Source organism: Drosophila albomicans, chromosome 2R (genome assembly GCF_009650485.2).
Source record: "Drosophila albomicans strain 15112-1751.03 chromosome 2R, ASM965048v2, whole genome shotgun sequence".
NCBI lineage: Eukaryota > Metazoa > Arthropoda > Insecta > Diptera > Drosophilidae > Drosophila > Drosophila albomicans.
This window is the reverse complement of record NC_047631.2, coordinates 29,385,521-29,403,419: the sequence shown is the minus strand read 5'-3', so window position 1 is coordinate 29,403,419 and position 17,899 is coordinate 29,385,521. Positions and strand designations below refer to the sequence as shown.

Below are 17,899 nucleotides of genomic sequence, written 5' to 3'. Positions count from 1 at the left end.
TGGCGAAATTAAAAATAACACCACTTTAAAAAATTTAACTTTACGGCTAATTATAACATTCGACTGTAACTTTCATTATATTAAAGTTTAATATTATAATAAGTATTTTTTATTATTTAGTAAGTACAAGAACTCTTAGTTATATGGACAAGTATGAACAAATAGAAAAGTTATAAATAGAAATCGGTGCTATTTTTAGTTTTGCGACTGTATCTGGTTCGTTTAATTAGCGCTCAGAACGATATTTGCATTTGCGCTTTGTGGCAAATGATTATGACAGATTTTGGAAAGCCCAGGTGCAGACAAAAATATGCAAACTATGTTGTTTATTAATAGCAGCACGCCGTTGTGCATTGCCCAAAAGTTCTTTAACGGCCAGCAGTTGAGTAAATATTAAATGACGCTATTGATGGGCATTGACTCAAATGAAAGTAAACAAATGTATATATTCTCACTAGACTTAGATATTATTGTGACAGGTGCAAGAACTTTCCATCTACTATGTGAGCTGCCTAGTATAAAAAGATCAGATCAAATTACATCCAATCATAGTCATCAACTCAGCTTGATCATGAGAGTCCTAACTTTATTCCTGGGATGTGCCATCCTGGCCATTTGTTTCGTGCAGCTCACCGATGGTGCCTCCTCGACAACAACTACGACGACGACAACAACTACTGCAGCCACCGATACGACAACCACTACAACAGCCTCCTCCTCTAGCGATACCACCAGCACGACCACCAGTTCCAGCTCCAGCTCCAGCTCTACCTCTAGCTCCACCACTTGTGCAAAGAAACTGAAGAAGCTAAGAAAAAAGTATAAGAAGTTGTTGCGTGAGCTTAGGCGTTTACGTCGCAGGCGTTGTGGAAGGAGGACGTTTACTATCAGGAGAAGGAGAGGAGACAGATCTTCAGACAGAACTTCAGACAGAACCTTTACCAGAAGCGGTGGCACCAGGAGGAGATTCCTGAGGAACCGCAGATTCTAAGAAAATTGCAGGTTCTCTTAAATTTGAAGCAATAAACATTGAAAGCAGCATAAATTTGTCACATTTAAATGTTCAATAGGCAGCGGGGAGAACAGTATTAAAACTCTGTGTTAACAGGAAGCGAGTGTATAAAGTTTATGTATACTCTTAATCAGTATAAACAGATGTCTTTACGATTATTGAAGATTAGGTTGGTTACAACTCTTAGGAGTCATTCAAAGTTTGGTATATTTTAAACTCCGATATCTTAATATTTTGAGTATATATATTTGATATATTTGATAAACCGCAACTAACTACTGGGTATCTCACGATCGAGCATACCCTGTCATATATTTTACACTTGTTTTATTCCACAAGTGAATAATGGCAAAGAGGAGGAGCTTTATTTAAACTACAGTTCCGTTTTAGACATGAATATTCATGGGAGGCAATGTAATTAAATACTAAAATATTCGTAATGCCAGTTCAAATGGGAGTAGTGTAAATAAATTTGAAGCATTAAAAGCTGCTGGCACTCTACACTTAATTACGTCCATTCAATTCATTTTATGTTGCGCGAACGCCGACGACGACGACGTCGACTCCATTCACAATTGTCGCCTCGTTTATTTCGGTGCTAATTATTGTAAAAGCCAACAAAGCTGACAGTGGAAAACATTTGGAATTGTCTGGAGCAGAAAATGTGTAATCGATAGTCGACTCGCGATTCGAGTGCACTCGAGTGCTGTCACAAACTGTGTAACTGAAAGTGGAGTTGGTTGCTGCCGATGCCGATGCTGGAGGAATCAAACGTTGCTACCGCTTAAATTGGAGCATGCTCTCTTACTTTTTGAAACGCGAAATTTTGTGTCCATAAATTTTGCTGCTATCGATCATTGTCAAGTGGCGAGATAATTTGCAATAAATCTGTGCAGCATTAGAATCAGTTGTAGGTGGGCCTATGGGGCGTATGCGCAATATGCGATATCGACAACAGCAACGAGAAAAAAAGTGCAGCGGTAAAGCGAGCACACACAAACATAAATTAGGATAATTACAATTGCACCCACAAGTGCCATTCGAGTCGTTGTGGCTTGTTGCTATTTGCCCGGGGGGCCAGCAAGAATTTTGATTGCATAAACACCATCAACAGCAGCAGCAGCAGCGACAGCGACAGCAACAGCCACAGCAATGGCAACAACAGTAACGGCAACAACCACTTGGCGTGGCCCAATAACATTTGCTGCGAAAAACTTTATGGCAAAGCGAGTGGAAATGGAAATCCATTGGGCCGCCACATTCGAAAATTAGCTACTAAAAACAAAATCTATACACCACGGCAATTACAATAACACCAGCAACAACAACATTAACTATGCGGTGAGAGCTGTTGCTGCCAAGTGTTTTTTTGCGGCTTAACCAAAATTAGGAGCAACCCAAATTTGGCCGCGAAATATTTGGCAATGCGATAGTTTGTTTTGCATAGCCTGGGATTGGATTAGCTTCCACTGTCTCCGTGTGGTCACTCCAGACGGCATGTTCAACTAAATTAGTTGCCCAAGCTGCGATTTTGTTTAGCAACTCATCCAGTGTGGCCGCCAGCCGACAGCCGCCATCCGCAATTGACCAACCAAACACAACCAGACACAAGGCCCAAAACAAAATCAATTAAAACGAGTCGCTGAAGCAAAGTTCCACCAGGCATCGGTGACCAGCAACAGTAACAGCAACAACAACAACAACAACAACAACAACAACGTCGGCAATTGCAACTGCAACTGTCGGCCAAAAACTGTGGGCTCATTCATCCGTGACTTTGCACTTTTACGATGCCGCCAACGGCAATTGCGGCTGCGGCGCCTGCAATTTTTGGAGTGGACTCGTGTAGTGTTCGAGTTCGAATTGAACTGACCACCCGCCCGCATCAGTTGACCAGCTTTTGGGTTGTTGCGCATGCGCCGAGGTGTTACAGTTTGGGGCAATTGATATGCCTAATACTCGTATTCGTATTCGTACTCGCCACTCGCATTCTGCCGACACTGACTGCAAATATTTTGTAGGTTGTTGTCGCTTGACTGCTCAAAAACCGAAACCGAAATCAAAGAAAAAATGAACTACACGATGATTGCAGCAAGACATGCTTAGCAATTACTTGGCTATACTTAATCCTCAGATACTAATCAAAGTTATAAATGGACTTGCATTTGTTAATAGAGGATAAGAATGCAGAACTCTTAATAATTGCTTAGCGTAATTGAGAAATTAGGCAATCGTTTTGTTGTTAAATAAATAAATTGCTGAAGGCAACTTTTTTGTGTAGAATAATTTTAGATAAAAAAGTAATTGAGCTAATACCTCAATCTGGATTGATATTGTTTGGAAGGTTATTGACTTTTGACTGTTCAATAAAGAATAGAAATTCAACATATGCTTAGCAATTATTTGCTAAGCTCAAAGCAATAAATGAGCTTAAAGAATTTCGATTGTTGATTATATAGGTAATTAGTAGTTAAATAAGCGTTTTGTGTTAAAATGATAAGATTATTGCGATATTTATAATTGCATAATTAGCAGTTAAATAATCATTTTATTTTTAAATAAAAAGTATTTTTCTTTCTACAATCACTTTGTTTCTATAGAACATTTTTGTATTTGAGTCAGTTAATTAGCATAAAAAGTTCTTGACTGTGAGTCAAGTATTTTGGTAGCTAAACAATTGAGTTCACACCTCAGTTTAGACAATAAGTGGCACTTCACACTGCACCGTTTCTTTGGGAGAAAAAGCATTGAACTCGACATTGCACAGATCGATTAGTCAATCCATTCATTTACGGTCTTACGCAAATCGGAGTTGAATTGAGCGAAGTCGTGTTGAACTTCAGTCATGACATTGACTTACAATTGCCTGGCACACGCAAGTTTCCGCTAATCGACACGTTGCACAGTTGCAACTGGTTTCATTTTGGTCGCACTTCCAAGGCTAACGACTCGCAGATTGCGTATACGCAGCATGCGCCCGTGGCATGCGTTCGCTCACCTGGCAACAGCAACAATGTAACACATATGAATGAATGCGCTGTTGTTGTTACTGTCTATTTGCCACAGTTGTCGCTAATAGCGTTAACAAGTTGCGTTGCAAGTTTTCCAATGCAATTTGCTTTAATTTAATTTGACTTACAATGAATGGGAATGCATTTGAATTGTCTTGCAAAGACTTTCACACTCTGCGACTGCAACTGCGATGACAATTAAAATGTTCGAGCATGTTGTGATTGCAAGTGACAATTCAATTGCCACACTCAGATTATGCAAATCGATTAATTTTGCAATAACCTGGGAGATGTGGCCATAAATGATACGAAAGCAAAATGCGATGCAATTAAAAAGGGACGCGACAAGCTGAAATGAATGGAGGGGAAGTAAAACTTTAGCTGACTTTAGCGCAATTAGCTGCACTCAGCGATGCTCAGATAAAATGGCAGTTAACGTTATTCTAACTTGTCTAGTTGCTATCATCTCACTTTTACGCTCTGCGCTTTGGCTTCACGTTGCTGCAATTGCAGTGCTTAATTAGTTTTTAATCTTTTTTAATTTCCTGAACTTTTCGCAGCAGATCATTTCATGGCAGCAGGACAACGTGCAGCAAACAGCAATCTCCTTATTTTTTTGTTTTTTTTTGCTGAAACAGGCAAATATCAAAGACAAAGTCGATTACATAGATAGATCTTTTGGCCATTATGTACGAAAGTTGAATTCAAGCTCAGCTCAGCTATCAGAATTTCTGAGACTAATTAACCTTGAAAGTCGTTTCTGCTGTCAACTGGCTGCCCGGGCTTGCTGTAACCTGTCCGATCAATCAATTGAAAAGTTTCGCTTTTTTGACACAAATGTGACCTTTGTTATCTTTGTGGGCGGCTCGGCTCGTTTAGTTTGCCATTGTGGACATTTTTCCGTTCCTGTCATTGCGTAAATTTGAAAGTGACACTGAAACTGTCAAGCCCGTTGGATAGAGATGCATAGCTCTTGTGAGCTAGAGATGGATAACAACAAATGGGAGAGAGATAAAGTGGAAGAGCGGTGGGGAGGGGAGGGAACGTCATGAACGTGCGACACTTGAGCGACATTTGCTTTTTTGTTATTGTTGCTGTTGTTGTTGCTGTCGTTGTTGTCTCTTCTCAGGAATTGATATTGAGATACGGCCTTTAACTCGTATTTGGCTAATGGTGATTGGACCTGGGCAAGCAGAGGTGTCAGCGACGTGACCTTCAAATGGAGCATGAATAATGGAAGCGCCAGAAATATGAGCATAGCATAAATATGCGTGACGGTGATAAAACAACTTTCGGCTACCAACTGCTGCTCTCTGTATATATGTGAATGCGTGAAAATGCCAAATGTGGAAAGGCGAAAATCCGACAAGAAAAAAGAAAAAAATAATGGGGATAAGGGGATTGCAAAAATTGGAAACCAAACACGTGCTTTAGACATCTATCAAAATACCAATTAAGTTATTTTTACTGTTAAAGCTACATTAATGCAAGTCGCAAGCTGACAATTCCAAATGCCTCTCATCAATTATTTAAATGCTAGCCGCAATCACAGACAGCTTGCAAAGCTCGTGACATAATCGGAGCGATTTGAATGTGCTAAGCGCTAAGTTGCTGCAAACTTTATATGCAAACTTTGTAAGTAAGAGTGGTAGCTTAGATTAATAAATTATATAGTATAGATATGTAAGCAATAGTTGCACATCTTTCTAAGCTACTAAAGTAAATTGAAAGCAATTTCATAAAAGGTAAAAAAAATTGATAGATTAACAAATAAATTAAGAGACACAAATAAAATGATAGACTTAGGATATGAAAACAAAGGCAGGTTTTAAGACGCTTCTATTTAACGTATTGGATGCGCTATTGACTTGAAAGCTCTTTCTTATAAGCTAATAAAAGTTGCTGGTAAATTCACATATGAAGTAGCTTAAACTTAAGCAGCTAAAAGTTTATGGTGAAAGGCATATAAGCAATAGTGAATTTTAAAGTTCATAAAAGCACAACTATAGTTTTGCATGGCTTCAATCTCCAGCAGCTCTAAACTGCTATAATGTTGTCTTTGCTGTAAAGTACATTAAAGCTTTAATCACACTGGATGCCGTAGCCCAAAGCACTGCAAGGAAGAGAGCACCTAATGGGCTTTAAGCTGCTGTCAGTGTACGGTAAAGTATGTCCTCTTAGATCAATTATCTGACAATTTTTATGTGGCACGCAGCATGCTGAACATTTGCCAGCCAGCTAGCTATTTTATAAGTACTCAAGATTCACACTCAGCCCCGCAGCACGCGTTCATAGTCAAGTAGCGAAATCTCTCAGGTATTTTGTACAACTTTATGATGTTTAAATTTTATGCCATGTTACGGTTACGGTTGAACATCCTTGAAATCAGCGGCATTTGAAACAGCGTTCACCTGATTTTATTTTCCGCATTTTATGTGTGCGCTCTTTTTCGTTTTTGTGTGTTCGCTTGGGTGTTCGGATGTTTGGCTGTTTGGCTGTTTGGCGTTGACCAGCCTGTTCTCTGAATCAATCCCAGCGATGGCTTTGGCCACTGCGGTTGTTTGCTTAGTTTGCCAGCCAGCCTGCAAACTTTTATTTGCAACGGCTGCTGTCGCACGTAGCCGTGGCATGCCCCAATGTGTTGGAAGATTGTTTGGGTGGTCAAGCTGCGCTTGGCTTTTTGGCGTATTTTTAATGCACGTTGACTTATTTTCTTTTTCATCTATAAATTTTTTTCCTGCTCGTTTTTGACCATTTTAATATCAGAGGCCAAAAACAGGGGCCGCGCCTCTAGGCCAGCAAATGGTTCCTCAACCAGTTTGTTTGGTCTCTTGTTGTTTTTGGCTGTGAGCCGTTGCCTGGCTGGCCCGTCATTTCATTCGCTTGTGCGAACTTTATGGGCATGAATTTTTGGGCATGTGGCTAGCTAGCTATTCCACGTTTGTTGGCTTGTTGGTTGGCGTGGCTCAGTTTGGGGTTTATGTGTCATTTTTCGCATGCGACAAAACAATCCCAGGCCAGTGTATCGTTATTTCAGTGTGTGTCTCTATTTTGTTTCGGCTTTTACGTTTATTGTCGCTTAGAATTTCCATGTCAAATTGGTTGGAGGTCAAGCGTTTAAATGACGCGCGGCCATTCGTGATTCTTTTGCCTGGCACGTGCATGTCCTTAATACGATTTTTTTGCTGACAATTTTGAGAATCTATTTCATTCAGTTAGCGTGGGATTTAGTTTGGCAAAAGGAACTGGGGTTTGGCCTATATGGCACCTGTGGCGAATCGCCATACTGTGCGAGAGACAACTGGCTTCACAAAAATGCTGCCGGCTTCAGTGAGTGTTGCAAGAGAGTCAGCCAAAAAACGAAACATGAAAATACAGGTTTGAAGCGTGTCAAATTGCTTAAAAGTTTGATACAGTTTGTTGGCAAACCAACCAAATAGGCACTCAGTTGGCAACTGGGCAACTGCAACTGGGCCACAAAAGTCAATATTAATATCAATATCAATATCGCTATCGTTATTGCAATTGCTATCTCTCTACCCACGCGATCTTCGGGAGCTGCACCCAAATCGCATCGCAGACAAATTGCCAACTAATGCGACAATCAATCATACAAAACTAAATTTATGATTTGATTGAATGCAAAACTAAAGTCGCAGTTGGCCCTAGCCCCAGTCAATTAACTTGGCCTGACTTGGCTTACATGCCGAGTGTTGCCCCGCCTGCTGACAGATGCGGATCACAATTTGCAGTCCACGCCAACTACCAACAAACCAATAACCAAACATCGTCGTCCCTCGTCTCGGGTAACACCCTAATGACATGTTAGCAAGTATCTTTTTTTTTTCCCGGCCATAATTTTCGTAATTTCATGTTAGGGTGGCCACCGTTGATTGAATTGAATTATCTGCCACTCAATGCGCAAAAGAAAAGAAAAAAATCTAATATAATCCAAATAGAAACACAGACAAGATCTTGAGATCTCTGTACTCGTAAATGCAACTGTAACTGCTCGCTTACGGGTGGCAAATCTGCGAGTTGTTAACGTTGTTCTGGGCAAGTGGCTCAGTTTGTAACGCTTTTTATCTGTGGCAATAATTGAAGGCAATTAAATTCATAAATTTTAATGATTTATTTTAGCTTTGCACGCTTAGCCAGCACATTGAATAAATTCTTGATTTTGCAGCGTCTACAGGGTGTCTAATAGATATTAAATAACTTATATTGGCAATAACCGTAATGATTTAAATGGTTGTAGACAAGTGTATTCTTGATCTGCATGGGTGTGTTACTTAAAAAATGCGATGATTTAAATTGTTGTTCCAGCTGTAGAAATGTCTATTAATGATATCAACATACAGGATGGTTAAAAGACATTTATGTAATATAAATTGTCATTAAATGTTGTGATTTAGATAGCTGTTCCAGCTGTACAAGAATCAATGTTTAGGTGGTATATATAATAAATAACTTTGCAAATAAATGTGATTATTTAAATAGCAGTTACAGTTGGAACAAGTTTATACTTGAAATCAGCATATAGGGTGTCAAACAGACATTTATGTAACGTAATTTATATCAGTACTATATGCATTGATTTAAATTTGGGTTTAAGCTGCATAAAAGTAATATTTAGAGTGTCTATAAAATAAAGAACAAAAATTGTGAGTATGCTGAATTCATTTGAAGTTTTAAATTCAGAATACAGGGTGTCGCAATTTTAATCTGCATTGTCAAATTGCAATAGCAGCTGCACAAAAGTTCTTTGTATAAATAAATAACATGGAAAATCAAAGCGATGACTTTAATTATATACACCTCTATCTTTGATCTCAATATACAGGGTGTCTAAGACACAGTCATGTAAGTAACATTCCCAATAGATTGATTCCAGCTGCAATTAAATAAGCTGGATTACCAAGAAATGCAATAAAAAATTCTATATCTATAGAACAATGTTAGAACAGAACATCCTGTATGCAGTCCATCAGCAATTGCTAAACAATTAGCGTTGATAATTAACCACAAATATTTGAAGCAACTACGTTTTGTGTAAGAACAAATAGGAGCAGACAATGTACGTAAGCAATGAAATAATTGATACACCCATGGACAGCGCATGACTTGGCTTCGCTTCGACTTGAACTGCATCCGCCTGGCCAAAAAGTCAGGCACAGAGTTTGTTTTTGGATGCGGCTCACTGCACTGTGCAGTGAGTTGGTGTTGAAGCTGTTGCTTTAATGACTACCTCAATGTAGAGAAAAACCTGACTAAAATCAGAGTTGGCAATATGACTACGCGATTGCAAGAGTTTCAATGCCAGCTGCCAGCTCAGTGATGCGTGCCAGGTCTAGAGGGGATTTCGTTGGCTTGCTATGATTTCCCAGGCTGCACCAAAAATAAAAAAAAGTTATAAATTGCGCATGGAGATTGCCACGTGGTGGTCGCTGTGGTGCTGCGGTGTTGTTGCATTTTTATTGTCTTTGGGCTGGCTCAAATTTAAATATTAATTGAGTTTAATTGCAGCGCACAGCGCACAGTGCAAAGTGTTGGCGCACTCATTTGCCTAATGATCCAGCAGGTCGACAATTGGTTAACTGCTGATCTGGTCAACTGACCGTATGGGCCAACTCGTTAAGTGGCCAACACCCGCGGCGACTTTGTGGTAGAATTTGCTGATAATTATGTTGTTTTACAGCTGGCGCAATTAATTAAACATGATTTACCTATATGAATATGTATAGAGTGCACGGGGCAATAAGATAAATGGCTGCACATTAAACCGAATACTTACTATACGAGTACACAAATATTCGTCGAGTGAGAAACATTCACTCACTCACTCACTCAACCATTCACTCACTCACTCAGTCAGTCAGTCATAAGTGCAGTCGGTACAAATCTGAACAAGAATAATTAAATAGTTGCATCGAGCTGGCATTTGGCATGCAATTTATGGCCAGATTTTGTTTTGTATTCTGCATTCTGTTGAATGCATCAATTTGCATACAGCAAAGCCGCAGACAGTCTGATAAAAACCTCTCACCCACGCCTGTGTGGCATTGCAATACGAATGCAACTCTTAGTCGGTTTTGATGGATGATAGTGTGCCTAGAGATGACAGCGTGACACGAGTTAAAAATATTTGACAATAGTTCTTAAATTTTAGAATTTTATTATATTTATTTCGTCTGATTTAATACTTTAATATTATATGTTTAAGCTTCATTTAGTTTCATATTAATTTATATTCATATTGGTATGTCTGCAAGAGATGACAGCGTGACACGAGTTTAAAATATTTGAAAACAATTCTTAAATTTTAGAACTTTACTATATTAACTTCGCCTGATTTAATACTTTATTTTATTATTTTATCTTTAAGGTTCTTTTAGTTTCATATTAATTTATACTTATAATTTATACTTCATATTATTATGCCTGCTAGAGATGGCAGCGTGACACGAGTAAAAAAGATTTGACAACAATTCTTAAATTTTAGATTTTTACTATATTTATTTCGCTAGATTTAAGACTGGAATATTTTAAATCGCAGCTTCTTTTCAATTCATATAAGCTTATATTCTAGCAAATCTTCATGTTTCCATCTTTAGTTTCCAGCTTGAATTTGGCTCATATGTCACTGGAGACCCTTAAAGTGGCACTTTGGACAACGGTTTTGAGTTTTTGCAGCTGCTGTCGACTGTAAAAGAATTTCCGTTTGTCATATTTACTTTTTTAATGGCATAAGTAGTTTAAATTTGTTATTTGTCTAGCGTAGAACTGTAAATGACACGAACTTGGCCAGACACTTGAATGGTTTACGGCGCGTATACTTAATATGCTCGTAATATTATTATGATAAATGGCGCAGCGTTTAATAGTGATAATTAAATATATAACACATAAACTGCAAATGACACTTGTTGAAGTAGAATTTAAACTGTTAAATAAATACTTTTAAAGTAACTACTATTTAGTTTGCAGCTCGTGTCATTAGCTTGCTTAATTCTAGTGCTTAGAACATTCCCTAAGTATAGAGAAAATCACTTAATAAATATGATTATTTAATTAGCACTTTTTTTCGCTGCTGTTGCGGTTCTTTTTCCAAGCGCAGTTATGTACCGCATTGCTTTGGCTGTAGCGCACCCATATGAAATGATAATTATAGCTGCACAAATTGTGCAGGATAGGTGGGCATGAATGCAGTGTACACAAATCTTTAGATTGCACTTGAGCAGTCCGGCCCACATGTCGGCAATCGGTGCAAAAAACACAGAAATAATAATAATAAAATGAAAACGAAAACGAAGGTGACAACGGGAATATAATTTATAATGTTGCGCATGTTGCAAAAATGTCAAAACACACCCGCCACGCCCCCGAACACACACACACATACACTTGCAACATTCATATCCATACATTCACATACTTTTTGTTGGGGGAGTTCAAAAGCGCAAGTTGAGTTTGCAGTTTATTTAAATTAAATTGGCGCTGGCTCTCTGGCAGTCAAGAGCTGAGCAAATTAAGTTGCCGATATGTGGCACACTATGCCATGTGCCACATGCAACACACACTGACACACACACACACTGACACACTGATGGCGCCTATCGAATGCAAATGATCGAACTCTATGCGCACTCGTTATTAAATGTGTTTCTTGTGTTGCGGCAGGTAAAACAATAAAAACCAATAGCAACAGCAACAGCAACAACAACAACAATTGCAAAGTGTGGCAAATGCAACATCAAGATTGAGTCGAATGGACTCTAAAGAAATGCTGCAACATGTGGCAACAACAACTCTAGCTGCAGCAGCAGCAGCAGCAGCTAGACCATTTTATGTCTTTTGTTTTGTGTGCTGCGCTTTTATTTTTAATTTGCAAACTTTTCGTTTCAGCCGTTTTTCGATGCAGTTCAATGATTAAAGAGGCAAAACGCCCAGAAATTGGTTTACAATTTTTCTTGCTGTTGTTGTTATTGTTGTTGTTACTTGATTTTTTGTTTTTGCTCACTTTTGTGAGCTGTGGCTGCGGCCCGTGGCATGTTGCAAGTTGCAGCAACTTGCGACTCCCTAAGCGTTGGCAACAACAACAACAACACTAACTGTAAATTCATAAGAATTTTTTAATTTGCTGCCCAGGCCCCTTGTTAGCTGTGTTTATTGAGAGAGTGAGCAGCAACATTTTTGTTGTTTTTGTTGTTGTTGGGCGTGGTCTGGCCAGAAACATTTTTGGAAAGGCACGCGGCGATAAGATCGAACATAAATCCCTCCTATACCAAATAATGAGTGCTAATTGTTCAATGCGCGGAAGTTCAATTGCCCCCACACACAGCACACACACATTTGGCGTGGCAATCAAAAAAACGCGTTTACAGCTACCATAAAAAATCAAATATATATACAAAAACAAATCCAAATACCGCCAGCTCGCAATTAAAATTCTTTTCCGACGTTGAGTCAATCGAAAGCAAGGTCATGGCAGCAGCATTTTGCTGTGACAAGCGCAAAATGCAGCACCAATGGCTATAACGAATCTTGTCGGTTGTGCCAGTGTTAGCTGTAAAACCGCTAAAAGCGAGCCAAATGTGTCTGGCAACAATTCGCTTTGGCAACACATTCGTCGATACTCGTTTCGTGTCTTCGCCTTCGTCTTCGGCGGCGACTGCGGCTGAGTTCGGCTTTTGGCTAAAACCCGATTCAAGCCGCGATTAACGTTGTAATTCGATTACTCTTGTGGCACATTGTTCTGCTTGTGCTCTCATTGTAGTTATATTGTTACCATTGTTGTTGCTGTTGCTGTTGCTATTGCTTTTGCTATTGCTATTGCATTTTGTTTTTGCTTTCGGTGTGTTTGCGCAGTCGCCGGCGTCTCAGCCAACTTCGTCGACGACGCCTGTCTCTGGCGGTATATATTAGAGCCGTCCGCCGACAGTCAGCACAGTTCGTTAACAGTCCTAGTCGAGATTCTAGGAGGTTCAACCAGCGTCCAGCGATCCAGCAGCAGTGTCTTGTGTTGTGTCGTGTGTGTTTTTCTATTATCCCCAAACAAATTCCTTTCAAACGGTCCGTTGCCGTTTCTTTCCAACACTTGTGATTAACATTTTGTGAACAAAAATGAAGCCATTTGTAAGTAAACGCAACGTACAAATTGTGCATAAAATAAATTACTTAAATGTAGCATGCCAAAAAGGATAAATCAATGCATAAATACAACAAATTGTGAGCGGTTTCATTACAGCAAATGTTTGGGCATTAAATTTGTTCAGCCAAGTTTAACTTCCTTTGCTGCGTAATCGTGATTTAAAATTTGTTTATTTAGTTCTTAACTTACTTATCAGATATTTCATTTTGATTACAATATAGAAACGAATGTTATTCCCACATATTCTTTTATTCAAGCTTTTAAGATTTGCCATGATGCATATTCAGTTCCTAATTTAAGCTCAAAATTTTAATGATTTGTTAAAGTTTTTGAGACTTGCGATAATTCATATTCAATTTATAATTTGACAACGAAGTTTTTATATTTCCTTAAATCTTGTACTTATTGTGATAAAGTAAATTCATAGTTTTAAAAATCATTTAAATAATTCCTTAGTTTCGTATAAAGTTTTCCGATTACTGCTCTCTTCAAAACTCTTCCATTTTCAAAGTGTTGATAATAATGCAAGTTAAGTTAATTCCTAGTTATGTTCCTCAAGTAAATACAATGTTTCCCTCAACTTCCTTTTATGCATATTTTCACTATTAATAAAGCAATCAGGTTTTTATTTAATTACAATTTGAGCTCAGTTTGAACTGTATCCTTCAATCAATGGGCAGATCAGGTTTCTTTGCCACCCAGAAATTAGTTACAGCTGCCGACAGTCGGTGTAACATGTGGTTGATAAGCCGTTGACATGTTGCATATCGGATAGTTTAGTCACCGCTTGGCAGTTCAATCGCCGCTCCACATAATACATATAGTAGCAGTATAATAATGGCCTCGTGCTCGTATGCGGTAATACATCAACAACAACAGTATCTCGAATCGAAAATCAAATCAAATGTTTCGCATGACGGCGTTTTGTTAGGCGGGGAAAAGCGAAGACATGTGGGGATGGTCAGACAATCAGCAATCGAAAGGAAAAGTAAGAGAAACATTGGCGCAAGCGCAAAGCGAGTAAAAGCGGTAAAAAGTCTGAACAACCGAGTGACCAACTGACTGACTGACTGACAGACATGCGCAATTATTGCCTCAGTTACGTATCAGCATCAGCGATGGCATAAGCCTAATCTCCAACACTCTCTCTCTTTTATTGCAGTTGATTGCCGCCGCTTTGCTCATCTCAACGGTGTCCGCCTCTTGGCACGGAGCCGTTTCCACACAGTATCAGCATCTGGATCCCCATAGCCACACCTATTCGTATGGCTATGCCGATCCCAACTCACAGAAGCACGAGACGCGTGCCCATGATGGCACCACCCACGGCTCCTACTCCTATGTGGATGGACATGGCCACACACAGTCCGTCTCGTACACCGCTGATCCTCATCATGGCTTCAATGCCGTCGGCACCAATCTGCCACAGGCGCCCGCTGTGCCCCATGTGGCGCCCGTCTATGCCGCTGCCCATGCCCATGCCGCCTATGTGCCATATGCTGCGCATCATCACGGTGGCATCCACATTCCGGTGCTGACCCACGGCGGCGTTCCAGTCGACACTCCCGAGGTGCAACACGCCAAGGCTGCGCATGCTGCTGCTCATGCTGCTGCCGCACACAATGCTGGTGCTCATCATCTCTACAAGCGTTCCATCTATGGCGGTGCCTGGGCCTATGGTGGTGCTCCAGCTGCTCATGTGCCACTCACTCACGGTGGTGTGCCCGTTGATACTCCCGATGTGCAGGCCGCCAAGGCTGAACATTATGCTGCCCACGCCAAGGCTCTGGGACATGTGGCGCATGCTCATGGTGCTCCAGTCGAGACTCCCGAAGTGCAACACGCCAAGGCCGCTCACTTTGCCGCTCACGCCGCTGCCCGCTCCGGTCATGCCATCGCTCCCATTGCCCACGGTGGCTACCATGTGCCTGTGATCCACAATGGTGTGCCAGTCGATACTCCCGAGGTGCAGCACGCCAAGGCCGCTCACTATGCCGCTCTGTCGCAGGCTTCGCATGGCAGCAGCTCGCACAGCTCCTGGGACGATGGCCACTACGATGGACGCTGGGAGGCCAGCCACGACAGCCATGCCCAGAGCTATGCCACCGGCTATGCGCACAAGGGTCCCATCCACATTCCAGTCATCCATAACGGTGTGCCCGTTGAGCCCGCTGAGGTGCAACACGCTCGTGCCGCGCATCTGAATGCTGTGGCTGCTGCCAGTCACGGTGCTGGTGCCCATGGTGGTTACTATGGTGGCTCAGCGCATGAGGATGATGGCCAGTATCATGCTCACTACAATCACTATTAAGTTCAGCCATCGAGATGACGATTGATACGATAATGACGACAACGGAAGCAAGCTAGCGTATATGTTGCTTTGCCTCTCCTCCTCACACACTCTCTTCCTGTCTCACTCTGTCTTCTATACACCTTTTTATTAGCAACAACTTTAACTTCAACGCTGTCTCTGTCTCTCTTCTGAAACACACACGCAACAACACTTCAATGGAAAGAACTACACACGGGAGATTTGAGCTGACGTCTCACTTGCCCGTCACTGCTGAAGCTTTTCCTACAATATCTTCTATCGAACTATTCTCGAACTTTCCACTCGAACTTTATTTACTTCAACTTAACGATCCCACTGTCAAGTCTCTTAAGTTCTGCTCTCTCTTCAATTTACATACTTTCAATGACTTCCTCTTCTACCTATTCTAGACTTGAGCAATGCTGAACGAGTATGTTGTAAATAATTGTTGTAATTTTTTATATACCTTGAATCATGTACTGGATATGTATCCACATATATTATATGAAACTGCAAACAGACAAATAAACTGCAAAAATGTATTTGATCACAAACAAAAGTGTTTTTTTAATTGCTTGAAGGGAAAAAAGAGTAGAAAAATATTTTTGGGGAACATTAAATATATCAAGAGAATTTATTTTAGCAAATATTGAAAAGAAATTTATTGGTAAAATGTTATTTGACATATAATAATTGACATTTAAATAAATATACTAAATTTTCATTGTCATACAAATTCACATTGAAAAATAATATATGTATATTTCTTGGATTCTTATTTGCAAAATAAAATAAGGATTAAAGTGGCAATTAATTATTGTGAAGCCAGGCATTTTATAGTAATTAAAAACAAAATAAATTTCAGGAAACAATTTGTTAGACATCTTGTTTTCATTTATGAATTAAAATTTGTTGTATTCTAATGAATTTTGTGGAAATATCTTTCCTCTCCATATTCTTCTTCAATATAGTTCTACAAAAATGTTTATAAAATAAATCGAAATAAAATGTGACTTTAAATTTATTAAAGCTCGGCACTTGCCCTCTTCATAGCAATTAATACAGGCTATATAAAATTCTTTTCAAGCAACAGTCAGTCAGAAAACTTGTTTATTTTTATGAATTGCAATTTGTTGACTTTTTAAGAATTTGTGGAATTATCTTTTGAATTGCATTTCAAATTGTTCGACATTCTCTTTTTGCACTTCCATCCAGAATGTTGAGCACTCTGAGCTCCTTTCATTTCTTTTCCTTTTTTTGTCACATACTCGAACTACGCTTGGTTGTTATGCATATGAGAGGGAGGAGCGGAGCGAAGAGGAGGAGGAGAGAGCTGAATACATGGGATATTTGCAGTGTAGCGATTGAAATATGCATATCCTGGCTGCCATTGAGAAGGAATGCAGAATGACAGGCGGGACGGGATGGAGAGATGGGAGAATGCGAGTAAGCCAGGAATCTGTAAACACATTCGAGTGCAAACAATCAATCAATTTCGGAAAAGCGACATTTTGTTGCTGTTGCTGGAATTGTGTTGGCTTTGAGCTATTTGCGGTCAAGTGAAAACACCAAAATAAATATAGAGTGTAGCGTAGTGCAAGCTGGGTGGGCATTCCAATTTGCAAAATATTTAGTGTTAGCCTCGGGTTGTTCAGATGGTTGCTGGCTGCGGGTTGTTAGTATTAATTTGTAGCCCTCACGCCAGCAGGCCATAAATTGAAATGCAACCTTTGCAACCTAATCAATAACCTTGGCTCACCGCGCCGTCAATTACAGGGCACGCTGTCCTCCGCGTCCGCTGTTTCGGGCTCAACTAATTAAAAATTAACAATCTCTGGCGCACACGCAAAGGTCACGGCACGATACAACATCACAACGTCAAGTGGTTGGCCCTGGTTCGATTTGAGGCACACATAAATAACCGTAACAGAAGGTGAAAAGCCTCTCGGGGAAAAGCCTTTTGCGCCGCCTACCGAAAATGTTCGCTCGTTAAGTGTTTTGGCCAGGACAAGTTAGCCACTTAATTAGACATGTACGTCGCATTTGGCCAATTGAATTAATGGCATACATTTCAAATCTAAATTTGACCTTGAGGTCAACAGGTGCAAAAGGATCGAATCATTTGCTTTGTGATCTCTGAGCATTTGATTTTCGACTCCAATCGTCTAATTGTGGTGCAATTGAAATTATTTAAATTGCCAACAAGCGTTTAAATGGTCAGTTGCCGTGTTGCTGTGTGGCCAGAATGTGTGGCAGCAGCGGCATGAGTCTCAACGGTAGCTTGACCAAATGATCAAACGTTTCGCGTTGCCACAAGCGCGATGTGGGCGTGGCCATCGACGAAGCCCACGTCAAAAGTGAATGTGCAGCATTGTTGTTTTTGGTTCAAATCATTTTTGCCAACTTTATTATTG

General features: G+C 40.1%; 2 protein-coding genes across 2 annotated transcripts; both read left to right on the top strand.

The window, feature by feature from the left end:
* Positions 1-571: 571 nt before the first annotated feature.
* Positions 572-974, top strand: LOC127565945 (protein new-glue 1-like). The gene is made up of 2 exons (XM_052006905.1): positions 572-836; positions 892-974. Exons 1-2 carry the CDS (start codon positions 572-574, stop codon positions 972-974), a joined length of 348 nt encoding a protein of 115 aa, XP_051862865.1.
* An 11,986-nt stretch (positions 975-12,960) lies between these two features.
* Positions 12,961-16,044, top strand: LOC127565987 (histidine-rich protein PFHRP-II). The gene is made up of 2 exons (XM_052007159.1): positions 12,961-13,158; positions 14,337-16,044. The coding sequence occupies exons 1-2, from the start codon at positions 13,147-13,149 to the stop codon at positions 15,483-15,485; spliced, it is 1,161 nt and encodes a 386-aa protein (XP_051863119.1). The 5' UTR covers positions 12,961-13,146; the 3' UTR covers positions 15,486-16,044.
* Positions 16,045-17,899: the final 1,855 nt, after the last annotated feature.

What these genes read in the sequence shown, in the direction of transcription:
- LOC127565945 (XM_052006905.1), top strand. Translation starts at nt 572, where the DNA reads ATGAGAGTCCTAACTTTATTCCTGGGATGTGCCATCCTGGCCATTTGT. An exon ending in AAAGTATAAGAAGTTGTTGC is followed by an intron (nt 837 to 891) that starts GTGAGCTTAGGC and finishes GTTTACTATCAG; the next exon opens with GAGAAGGAGAGGAGACAGAT.